Below are 12,208 nucleotides of genomic sequence, written 5' to 3' on the forward strand. Positions count from 1 at the left end.
TTAAAGATGTTAGTGCCAGTTAAAATGGTTTTTAAAAACATACCACGGTTCCGTAATGGTGCTCTGTGGAAGGGTTAACTTGGAGCCACAGTCCTGGTATGATGCTAAGACTGTTTATTAAACACTGCTAAATTACAGGGTAAGCTCTGATTGTTAACCCCAGCTTTTGCCAACCTAGCAATTCAAAAACATGCAAATAGGTATAGATCAATAGGTACCATTTCAGCAAGAAGGTAACAGGGCTCCATGAAGTTATGCTGGCCACATGACCTTGGAGGTGTCTACAGACAATGCCAGCTCTTCGGCTTAGAAATGGAGATGAGCACCACTACCACCCCAAGTCAGACATGACTACAATTAATGTAAAAGGAAACCTTTATCTTTACTAACACTGTGGCTGCCTTGCTCGCCTTAATATTCCCCTTAATATTACTTAGTGGGAAGCACAGTGGAATCTTTTTGGCCCAGGGATGAAATGCCTTCAGGCATGTGCTACCATCATCCTGATAGATCATGAATTGAAAATGGAAGGTTGGTGGAAAGCAAGACTGGAATATGTGTGTTGGCATTACTGTCATATGTGCCTTTTGCCCCTTGGGGTAACTGAATATGTTTGGCCTGGAGAAGATGGAGAGATTATGTAATTGCCCTTTTCTGAAGAGGTATCAGAAAGAAAATGAAGCAATTCCATTTTCCATGGCAGAGAACCCAAAAATGGGTTTAAAAAAATACAAGAAACTATGTCTTGACTACACTTTAGGGCAGCAACTGGATTTCAGCTCTTAAACAAAGAGATGGAATACTGTATTCTCCAATATTTGAAGTGTTTCAATCAAGTTGGAAAGTCATCTGTTGCAGATAACTTTAGCTGTGAAAACTGAAACACATGTGACCAAACCATACCTGAATGTGGTTAATATGAAATTCTTAATGGGTTATTAATAAATGATCTTTTTATGCTTCTAGAGAGAAGAGGAGTACATCCCATACCCCAGTATCCATGAGGTCAGTCATGAACTCTGAGTCTGTTTTAATGAGTAAAACCTGATTGCAGAGATATGCAAACACACATACACTCACGCACACACACAAAGGTCAGGTGGAAGTTTGGATGCTTAAATGCGGGAAGAGCTGAATAGAATTTCAATCATGCAAGCTGAGCCTTTTCTTTTCATCAGAACTTGCTCTAGTTAGGTGAACTGATCGAACAAAAAGATGAATCTGCTAGAATTGTTCAGTGGGGCTTCAAAAGAGGAGATGGGGAGGGAAAGGTCATAAAGCAGATGTCCATGGTGGTAAGGAAGGAATAAAAGCCTGTTAAGAAACTGCCACATGTAGAGTCAATGTTTAACAAGGGTATGGCACACCTTGGGCATGTCACACTAGGGACCTCTTCACATGGCCCATTGGGGCCATGTTGTTGTGCTAGCAATCACTGATGAAAAGGAAGGCTCCCGGGGTGCCTCATGGTACCCCACGTGCCCTCCCTCCTTCCCCCATTATATGATGGGGACAGGACGCATTGGCACCCTGTCCCCATCAGATGGGAGAAAGGGCAACAATGTGTGACAATACGCATTTCCCCAACACTCTTTCTCCCATTATATGGGGAAAAGGGGAGGAAAGTGTGGGTAGCTCCATTGGAGTTACCTGAAGAACACTTTCCTCCCTGTGGTAGTGGAGGAGGTGCCTTTTGACGCTTCCTCTCCACTTCGGGTGGAATGTGGACAGGGCCTGCCATGCATCATCTGCATCAAATATTGTAAATAAAATGAAAAAAACCCACATATTTACAGTGATTATGATTCTAGTTCAAGTGTGTTATAAAATTATAGTAATGATCAATATCATACTAAAATTCTACAAGTAGACCAGTGAGATCTTGCATCCCCAGTCATCTTGTTTTATTCTGGTCTGCATATTCAAAGTTCTTTCTTCATAGGTGTTACGGAGAGGGTGGCCCTATCCCCTGGTTATCCTACCCCAGTTTGGGGGCTACTGGATTGAAGGGACCTCTCACAGCCTACCCATCTCAGACCCAGAATTGCAGGACTTGCCCTCCCCTTGCAGTGGCAAAGTGAAGCTGGAGTGCGACCCCACAGCCAAACTCTACCGGAAGCATTTCCTAGGAAAAGTAAGAAACAGTAATAAACACCTAACATAAACCTTCCTGCTTTTATTTAATTAATGTGTTCTTTATTAATTGTTTGCTTCCACTGTTGGAAAGTTGAAAATCTGTGTGCTTTAAAAATACCATAAGTATCTATCCTGTAGTCTTCTTATACTACCCTGTGTGTGTGTGCAGATAAGCTGACACATAGGGCCCTTCCAGACAGGATATGATCCCAGGTTTCTGCAGTAAACTGGATTATATGAGTCCCCACTACCACATAATCTGGGATAAACAGAAAACCTGGGATCAGATCCTGATATAGGATCCTAAATCACTTGAACAGTTGCTATATCTGCTACATACTAATCACTGAGGTTACAGAGAAAATGTAGAATGCAGAAAATATATAAGCTTAGCAAAACTAGCACATAACATGCTGCTCACACACAGAGAAAGCCAATGGTTTGACCACCAAGATTTTCCCCGGATACACACTCTTTTCCCACAGCAGATTCAGTCATGCTCCAGTGCCCAGCTAAGTCTTCTTGTGTTAGCTCAAGTTAGTTCAAGATAGTCTACAGCAGTGATTCTCAACCTGTGGGTCCCCGGGTGTTTTGGCCTTCAACTCCCAGAAATCCCAGCCAGTTTACCAGCCGTTAGGATTTCTGGGAGTTGAAGGCCAAAACATCTTGGGACCTACAGGTTGAAAACCACTGGTCTACAGCAATAATTTCCAAACACTAGTTCTCCGGGTGTTTGTACTTCAACTTCCAGAAGCCTCAGCTGAAGATCTGATTGCTGAATCTAAAACACCAAATACCAAAGTTTGGGAAATGCTAGTGCAGAATTTGGGAGGTTGGGTGCATGTCCTGTAGGGGTTGGAGATATGAATCTGTATAGCTATCTACCTATACATTTTTCTGTTCACCATTAGGTATACATATTCTCCTCATTGTGATAAAATCTTTACAAACTGCACACTTTTCAGAGGTGATTCATTGTTCAAGAAAACGGCATTTTCTGCACAGAAAACACTTCTGGGCAGAAAACCAATTTCCACATACCAAAACCACGTGCACTTTTCATATAGAATAAGTTGAGAATTGCAAGACATATTGCTCATCTAGGATTTTCCTGATCAAGATTTTCCAAATCTCAAATCCCATTTTTGAAAATATATTTGAATATTATTTCCATCGCAGATATGCAGCAATGCTAGTATCTTGTTTTTAGGAACATCAGAACTTTTATGCTTGTGATGCGGCCCTGGGTTACTTGGTCCTTTCTGTGAAGTATGAACAGGTTGAAAAGCAAGATAACCTCCACCTGCTGTTAAGGTAAAACTGCTCTTTGGTGAAAACCTCAGTCATGTTCATTAGTTAATTAAATGCAAACTACCTCCTTTCTGGGACAATCCCCTCCCCCCTCAATCTCTCTCCCAATCTCTCAATCTTTAAGGGTCCATTTGCTTGTATTTGTTCATTCATTTTGTATGTAAGAAAAACAGTTTTCTACTTAGAACAATGTAAGAAAAAGGCTTTTAAAGCAACCTGCAAGTTAAAAGAATGTAATTTGGATGGTAATTTGCCACTAAAATCCTTTGTAAGTGCACACCCACAATGCATCTCAGTGACTGCTCATGGAAAGTTTTCAATACCAGCCTTGGAGAAGCTTTCCAATTCTTGTTTGACCCACTCTTCGTGGAAGAACTGATGTTTCACTGTTTAGTTGCCACATGGGGTATTCCCCCTTCTAGAAAGTTCATTTTTGAAAAAGGATGCACAAGTCCATTGCCTCCTCCAGATTGGAGGCACTTCATCTTTTGTTCTTATTGTTGTTATTGTTGGTTTGTATTAGGAGTCGAACCAATACCAAACATGATCTGATCCCTATTTCCTGCCTGAATGAGTTCCCCAATGCTGTCCAAATGTCAAAGGTATGTTGCTGGTTCAACACTTTTGCAATCTGTGACTGTTTCTCCTTTTTTCCTTGTTATGTGCATTATCTATTAATGCTCCTATTTGCTCTAATCTCTCTTTTTCTGGTAAAAATGTATAACTGAATTTGTTATTTTTTAAGTTACTTTATGACACTTTTTTCCTTTTGAATTCAGCATGTCTCCACAAGATCAGTTGGAAGTTGAAAACATAATCAGAACGTTTTAAATTAAAGACTTAAAGAGTATAGGCAGACTGAGAATGTGGATATTTCTTCAACCATCTGCAGTATATATGCTCATATGGTTTGGGATCCTAGTTAGTTGCTGTGTGCTCCCTTTAGTTAAGAATGCCCTTGTACAAGGTACCCTTGTTTCTTGTAGCGCTGAATCTTTTGATACTAGCAGAATAGAGAATACTTTGCTCCACAACCCATTAGGAGTCAAGCTCCCAAATGTTCCTTGTTTAGGCACAAGCGTATAGGATGCCATCCCTCTCTCTTGCTAGTGAAATCCTGCTTTTTCTGTTCTGTTTTGTTTCTATAGTTCAGATTACTTCCAGATGGGCATCTGATGGCCCTACCAATTAAAAAGCATTGTTTGCTTATTCCCCTTTCCCTCTGTACTGTGGAAATAAAAAGACATAATGTAGAATGAAGGGTTGTCTACATTGGACCTATACTCTGGTTTCAACAAGAGGTTGTTCCCAAACCTCCATGTGAAGTCCAGAGATTTCTGGGTGGTAGCCCAGCAATGTGGAGGAACTCAGAAGGGTTGCAGGTGCATGGTTGGTTGCATGGTACTAGGACAACCCTAGTACCATGAATGAGATATGATTGCTTTCTTAGTGTTATGTTTATGTTTTATAATTGTTATTCTGTATGAATTTGTGTTGGTAATTGAATGCTTTACCTATGCTGGAAACCACCCAGAGTCCCCTTGGAGAGATAGAGCGGTATACAAATAAAGTTTTTATTTATTATTATTATTATTATTATTATTATTATTATTATTATTATTGTCGTGTCAGGAGCAACCGCTCCTGTTGTGAGAGAATTGGCCGTCTGCAAGGACGTTGCCAAGGGGACGCCCGGATGATTTCTGATGTTTTATCATCCTTGTGGGAGGCTTCTCTCATGTCCCCGCATGAGGAGCTGGAGCCGATAGAGGGAGCTCATCCACCTCTCCCGGGATTTGAACCTCCGACCTGTCGGTCTTCAGTCCTGCCAGCACAAGGCTTTAACCCACTGCGCCACCGGTAGCTCCATTTATTATTATAATCTGATGGCATGACAAAAACTTTATCTGGAAGCTCCCTATCTTCTCCTGGTTGGTTTTTCCCTCCTCTGAGCATCCTTCCACACAGCCCTATACCCCAGAATATCAGGGAGAAAATCATATCTGCTTTGAACTGCATTGTCTGAGTCCACTCTCTGATAATGTTGGGTTTTCTGCCTTGATATTCTGGGATATAGGACTGTGTGGAAGGGCCTTGAGGGCACTTCCTGACAGGCCCTATATCCCAGGATCTAATCCCAGGTTTTATGTTTATCCCAGATTATCTGGCAGTGCAGACTCGTGTAATCCAGTTTAAAGTAGAAAACCTGGAATCAGATCCTGGGATATAGGGCCTGTCTGGGGGCCCTTCCACACAGCCTTATATCCCAGAACATCAAGGCAGAAAATCCAACATTATCTGAGTGTGAATTCAGATAACCCAGTTTAAAGCAGATATTGTGAGATTTTTCTGCCTTGATATTCTGGGATATAGGGCTGTGTGGAAGGGCCCTAGAAGGGCCCTGAGACTAAGGGCCCTTCCACACAGCCATATAACCCTGAATAACAAGGCAGAAAATCTCACAATATCTGCTTTGAACTGGGTTATATGAGTCCACACTCCCATATATTCCAGTTCAAAGCAGAAAATGTGGGAGTTTATTCAGCTGTGTGGAAGGAACCCAAGAAGGTGTGACTTGCCCAAGATCACCAAGTGTGTCTCCTTGGACTTGAACCCTGTTTTCAAAAGTTGTAGTAAAACTCTTCAATCACTACACCATACTATATATAGGAACAATTTATTCATGAACTTGATTACTGTTTAGCAAATTGCTTGTTAATGCTAGTGTATATGGGCGAAAAATTCTGAAACAGTTAGGGCTTGTCCACACAAGCCCTAAACTCCACAGTGGACCAGACTTTGCTCCTGAATGTCTACACAATGTCCAGGGACTTTCAGTTCTTACTGCAGGTTCAAAGCAGATTTTGTGGATGATCTGATTTGATATTCTGGGTTATATGGCTGTGCAGAAGGACCCTCAGTTCCAACACTGTCATGGGTTGGGGAGAGTGACCCCAGGTTCATTGGCCAGTGTAGACATAGACAATTCCTCATAAATATCTAGAATTTGCTGTCCACACTGAATACTAGTTTATCCAATGACAAATTTAAAGCCTAAATGTAAATTTTAAACCTACTTAAAGAGTTTAGAATTGATTAACTTACAAGCCTATTCCATATGCAGAACTATTCAAAACTCAGATTTGTGAGGGTAAATCTTCTCACTTTGCTAAATAAGTGAACAACTCAGCCCCTTCCACACAGCCCTATAACCCAGAATATCAATGCAGAAAATCGCACAATAGCTGCTTGAACTGGGTAATTTGAGTCCACACTGTCATATATTCAAATTCAAAGCAGATAATGTGGGATTTTATCCAGCTGTGTGGAAGAGGCCTCAAATGAATTGTTTCAGTGATATTTTGTCCTGCAGTGAGAATGCTAACTCTTGCTCCTTTCCTCCTGCAGCTGCTGTGTGAGGATGTGAATGTTGACCGCTTCTTCCCTGTGCTGTATCCCAAGGTAGGCTTAGATCCTGCAGTTTTCTGCACAGATCACAGGTGCTCGAACCCACCTTCGTTGCTCATTCATGCTGTCTCTTCATCTTCTAGGCTTCCCAACTCATTGTTGCATTTGATGAGCATGTCATCAGCAATAACTTCAAGTTCGGAGTCATCTACCAGAAAACTGGACAGGTAATACACATTGCTAAATCCATGTTTTGTGTGTCAGAGCCAGGTATAAGTGTTGGGAGAATCTGGGCAAGAACTTGACTTGGTCATTTGTCTGCCTTCTCAAAAGTTTCTTTCATTTCCAATCATTCCTATTTTAGTTAATCCACTTTTCCCACTTCTCATTTCCCCACCAGTATATGTAGTCATTGGAATTATCTGAGAGAGAGAGGTAAGACTACTGTGAAACTGAGCAACATCATAAAATCAGAGAATAATAGAACCATATCAAAGGAATCATATCATGTCTAGCAGGAATTTGACTGAGAATTGGCTGTTTTTTGAACGTCTTCCATGTTTGTCACTTTCCAGACTACAGAGGAAGAAGTCTTCAGTAATACAGAGGAGAGTCTAGGCTTCTTAGAGTTTTTAGATCTCCTTGGAGACAGGATTCAGTTGCAGGATTTCCGAGGGTGAGAACATTAACATTGTTCTTGGCAGGTAACACACTGTGACGTAAATTAATGGTAAAGCCTCTAAATACAATTGTGGGTTGTAAGTGATGGTTCAAAGTATTCATGTGCTCAAGGAACAAAACAGTTTGAAGTCAAGATTAAAGTCTTTACATGAAAAAAGAAGGTTTGAATAGGTAAGGAAAGTGAGGGACAAACTGTGGCTTTGTATTTGTAAGAGTCCAGACTGGTTGAGCCAAACATATTTTCTTTGAGATGTGAAAAAGCATATAAAAATGAAACAGAAGCTGAGGCTGGATCTAGATTGCCATATCTATTATCTAATCCCAGATTATCTTATTTGAAATGGATCATATTAGTTTATACTGCCATACAATCCAGTTCAAAGCAGATAATTGGTATCAGAAACTGGATAATATGGCAGTGAAGATGGGGCCTGAGCAAACTGGTATCTTCAATGCTCTGAGAAATGGATCCAATTTGTTTCTGCTGGCTTTTTCCCCCTTTGAAGTTAAAAAAACAATAGCAGAGTGTACCAAGGCTCTATCCCTGTATTTACTAAAAAATGTTGTCCTTTTTTCATTCCTTTGCTTGCTTCCTCTCCCATCGCCATCTCCCCTCACCTTTCCTGTCTTGATCTTTTCAGGTTCCGAGGTGGCTTAGATGTTACAAGAGGACAAACAGGAACTGAGTCTATCTATACCATCTTCCGGGGCAAGGAGATTATGTTCCATGTCTCGACAATGTTGCCCTTTACAGAGGGAGATGCCCAACAGGTGCTGTTGATGCATTTGAATGGTTAAATTATGGCTTTAAGGCAGTCACCTCCTTATTTTTGCTCCTGTCTTTCCCTCCCATGAGCTCGTGAAAGAAAACCCCAAGAAGCTATTTCCCATTTCTCCCAAAGAAGAAATAATGTGTTATGGCTTTCTTCAAGCAAGACATAATTTGGAATCTAGATTTAAACAATGACTTCATATCCCAGTGTGTTTAGAAGCCATGGCCCATTATTTTCAATGCAAGCATAAAAAGAATGAGTCGTTAACTGCAGCTTCCTTGTTTGATTCCTGCTCATGTAAAGAGTGATGGGTTATTGGAGTTTGCCTATATCAGAAAATGCTCTCTTTCTTCCAGAGTTCCAGCATAACTTTGTATTTTACCAATTGTTGTCATGACAGCTATGTTTTGATTTTATATGATATTTCATGCTTGGGCCTGGGCTTTAGCACAGCTGGTTAATTGCTAGCTGCAATAATTCTTACTAATCAAAAGGTTAGCAGTTTGAAACCCGGATCGAGGTGAGCGCACGACCTTCAGCCCAGCTCATTGTCCACTTACACAGTTAGAAAATAGCTAAGTTTAGGTGAGTTTAGGTGAGTTAAGCAGGGAGGTATTTTATGGCACGATAAAAAAAGGAGATACCATAAAATGCCGGTGATCTAAAGAAAGGAGGAAGTCTGTGATCAAGGGCTCTTCAACAGCACCCCCTGTGGACAGAATTGAGCACAACCTCCAGGACATCAAAGTTGGGAAAATGCCTATATATATATCTGTTGTCTGTCCTGTCTGTTTAATAAATTGAATGTTTGCCGTATATGTGTTCTGTAATCTGTCCTGAGTCCCCTTCGGGGAGAGAAGGGTGGAATATAAATGCAACAAATAAATAAATAAATAAAATTAGAGAAGACGATACTTATGTAAAATGTTGGCTTGATGAGAGAATTCTTCCCCTGAATCAACTGATTTTTTTCTGGTGATTAGTTTTTCCCAGTCACATGTTTAAGGGCTAGAACTACCAAATTCTACAGAATGGCAGTATTTTCAATTGAAATTTATATTGGCATCTAAATATGCTAACTACAACTCTGAGCATCACAGGGTCTAGTTTTGGAGATGCTCACTTGTAAATACTCCGATTTTATTTATAAATATTTCTATATTTCAGTATTTTGTTTATATATTGTATAAACAGATTTATTGTTATTTAACAGAATGATTGATAAACTTGAGAGGCTTGTTTTGAGTAATGCCAGGAGATTCCATATCTGCTCTATTTTTGGATTTTTAAATCTGATTTATGCAGCGAAAAATCTTTTTTGTGTATTCTGGGCTCTACAAAGTTTAATATGTAAAACTTTAACTACATTGTCTAACTCCATAAGCTTTGTTGGCTGAGAGGTAATAAAAATGATATAAATAAATAAAATGATTTGATCATGCTCAATGGTAATTTTCATTTTGAGAAAGAGCAGCTGAATTAATTTTCCTTTGGAGCGATCTATGATTTTTTGCAGATGTACATGTATTTTTACCTTGTTTGCCCACATCTTCAATATTATGTTTTGATAAGGAGAAATCAATTGTCCATGTTATTTAAATGAACGAAAGACTTATACTCCAGTATTGGAAAGAGCAGAGCCCAGCCTCTTGTATTTGATGGACCTCAGAACACTTTTAAAATTTGAAAATATCACATCTAGAAACTGACTCTGCATTGACAATTGTTTGGATATGTGGTTGTCTTTTCTAGCAGATTATGAACTGGTAGATTCTCATTGCCATTTTTATTTTATTATGTATTTATTTTTTAATTTTTTCCCTTCCAAGTTTTTTTTCAGTATGTTTTTTACATAATGTAAGAATGGATTTTGGAATCTTACTTTTGTGTTTTTCTTCCTAGCTTCAGCGGAAGCGCCACATTGGGAATGATATTGTTGCCATTGTCTTCCAAGATGAAAATACTCCTTTTGTCCCAGACATGATTGCATCAAATTTCCTTCATGCCTATGTGGTCGTGCAGCTCCATCACAATGCCCTTGGAGAAACAATGTACAAGGTAAATGTACTCAAGAGTCTATTATTTATTCTGAAAGCCACAGGCATTCTTCATCCATATTTGTACATATCTTAAGATCACAGAAGTGGAAGGGAGTCCTCTACTTATGGAAGTGAACGCCACAGGGAAATTAGATCCTCTATTCAGACTCAATATGGACAAAGTAATGACAGACAAAAGTGGCAAGGGCAGAACCACCTGATCATCTGATCACAAGCCAAGTGCAGGAGGCCTGGGTGGAGCTTATGCACACTGAAAGTTCAACTCCAATCCAGTTCTAGGATCTGGAAGATTTTGGGAAGAGTTTTAGCACCTCTCTCCCTAATGTGCATGTCTGTATTGCCAAAGTGCTAGTTCCTTAATCAGTTTAACCATATGTTGTGGTTTATACCTACATGCGCTGAAGCGCATTACATTATGTATTTTTGGCACGTCTTGTGATTTTGCTTATCCTGGTTTAGGACCTTGAAAGTCAAGCAGAGTGCCAACGAGAAGATAAATGGGGTATTTATTTATCGTGTCATCCGCAACCAGAACATTGTATTACATTTCTAACAGAACAAAACAAACAAACAGATAAAAAACCCCACAAATTTTGCAAACTTGGTAGCTGATTAAATGTCCTTTGACCAGTATCTGGCCACTTGGAGTGCTTCTGGTCTTGCTGCAAGAAGATCCTCCATCGTGCATGTGGCAGGGCTCAGGTTGCATTGTAGCAGGTGGTCAGTGGTTTGCTCTTCTCCACACTCGCATGTTGTGAATTCAACTTTGTAGCCCCATTTCTTAAGATTGGCTCTGCATCTTGTGGTGCCAGAAGCAACCAGAGATAAATGGGGTGTCGCATTTGGGGACAATTGCGACATAGGGGTGGGGAGAGGATCCCTAGGTTTGCTGCCCAATGGTACTGAATCATGTTCAACATGGCTGGGCAATAGGGACTCCCTGTCATCTCTAAGGCAACTGAAGGAGTCTCTATAAGGACACCACCAAGCCCTAATCCAGCATCTGGGATACTGAATGACCATATTACATGTCACTGTAGAAGGGACCTAAGAGTGCAGCTCTTTCATCAGGATTAAATTTCAATTTGTTCACCTTCCTCCAGTTCATTACTGATGATGGTCATTAAACAACTTCCTTGGCTTGGGATGAAAGGAATAACTGAATTGGGTGTCATCCACCAAAACTCCAGGCAACCTTTCCCTGGGGTTTCATATCTATATTAACTAGACATGTCCCACTAGGGCAGTGTGATTTCCCATGTGTTTACTCACCATTCAGCAGTGGATTCAGTGGATCTACTTTAGTCAGGATTAACAGAACAAAAACAGTTGAAGAAATGATGCCTTTCACCCTGTTAAGACTATAGACCCTTCACAGCAGGGTCTGTCCTCATTGGTGAATTGTCTGTATCTTTTAATTGTTTCAGGTTTCTGTCACTGCCCGTGATGACGTTCCCTTCTTTGGGCCTCCTCTTCCAAATCCAGCAGTATTCAAAAAGGTTTGTGCTAGATGAGTCCCTCTACCATTTGAAATAAAAGTCTAGTGATGAACACTACACTGGTAAATTTTTGACATTGAAGATTGACTATTCCATGCAGCTTTGAAGAGATTTAAAAAATCTCAGTTCTCCAGATGCAGATCTACAGCAAGAGTGAAATTGTCTCTAGATCAGTGGTTCTCAACCTGTGGGTCCCTAGGTATTTTGGCCTACAATTCCGAGAAATCTCAACCAGTTTACCAGCTGTTAGGATTTTTGGGAGCTGAAGGCCAAAACATCTGGGGGACCCACAGGTTGAGAACCACTGGCCTTGATGTTACTGAATTGCAAGTTCTATGAA

General features: G+C 40.3%; 1 protein-coding gene across 5 annotated transcripts in view; it reads left to right on the plus strand.

Moving 5' to 3' along the window:
• The window catches only part of LOC132767560 (rap1 GTPase-activating protein 1-like), a 70,544-nt gene that overhangs the window by 36,274 nt on the left and 22,062 nt on the right, over window positions 1–12,208 (plus strand). For all 5 annotated transcript variants that reach the window (XR_009630654.2, XR_009630655.2, XM_060762661.2 and 2 more), the window contains 10 exons: window positions 967–1,005; window positions 1,943–2,134; window positions 3,347–3,450; window positions 3,971–4,049; window positions 6,856–6,909; window positions 6,999–7,082; window positions 7,431–7,531; window positions 8,178–8,307; window positions 10,212–10,367; window positions 11,797–11,868. Coding sequence is in view for 3 of the 5 variants with exons in the window: in XM_060762661.2 (XP_060618644.2) it covers window positions 967–1,005; window positions 1,943–2,134; window positions 3,347–3,450; window positions 3,971–4,049; window positions 6,856–6,909; window positions 6,999–7,082; window positions 7,431–7,531; window positions 8,178–8,307; window positions 10,212–10,367; window positions 11,797–11,868 (1,011 nt within the window). In the remaining 2 variants the exon portion in view is untranslated. The remainder of the gene's footprint in view (window positions 1–966; window positions 1,006–1,942; window positions 2,135–3,346; window positions 3,451–3,970; window positions 4,050–6,855; window positions 6,910–6,998; window positions 7,083–7,430; window positions 7,532–8,177; window positions 8,308–10,211; window positions 10,368–11,796; window positions 11,869–12,208) is intronic.

The sequence above is a fragment of the Anolis sagrei genome, chromosome 2 (assembly GCF_037176765.1).
Source record: "Anolis sagrei isolate rAnoSag1 chromosome 2, rAnoSag1.mat, whole genome shotgun sequence".
Lineage (NCBI taxonomy): Eukaryota > Metazoa > Chordata > Lepidosauria > Squamata > Dactyloidae > Anolis > Anolis sagrei.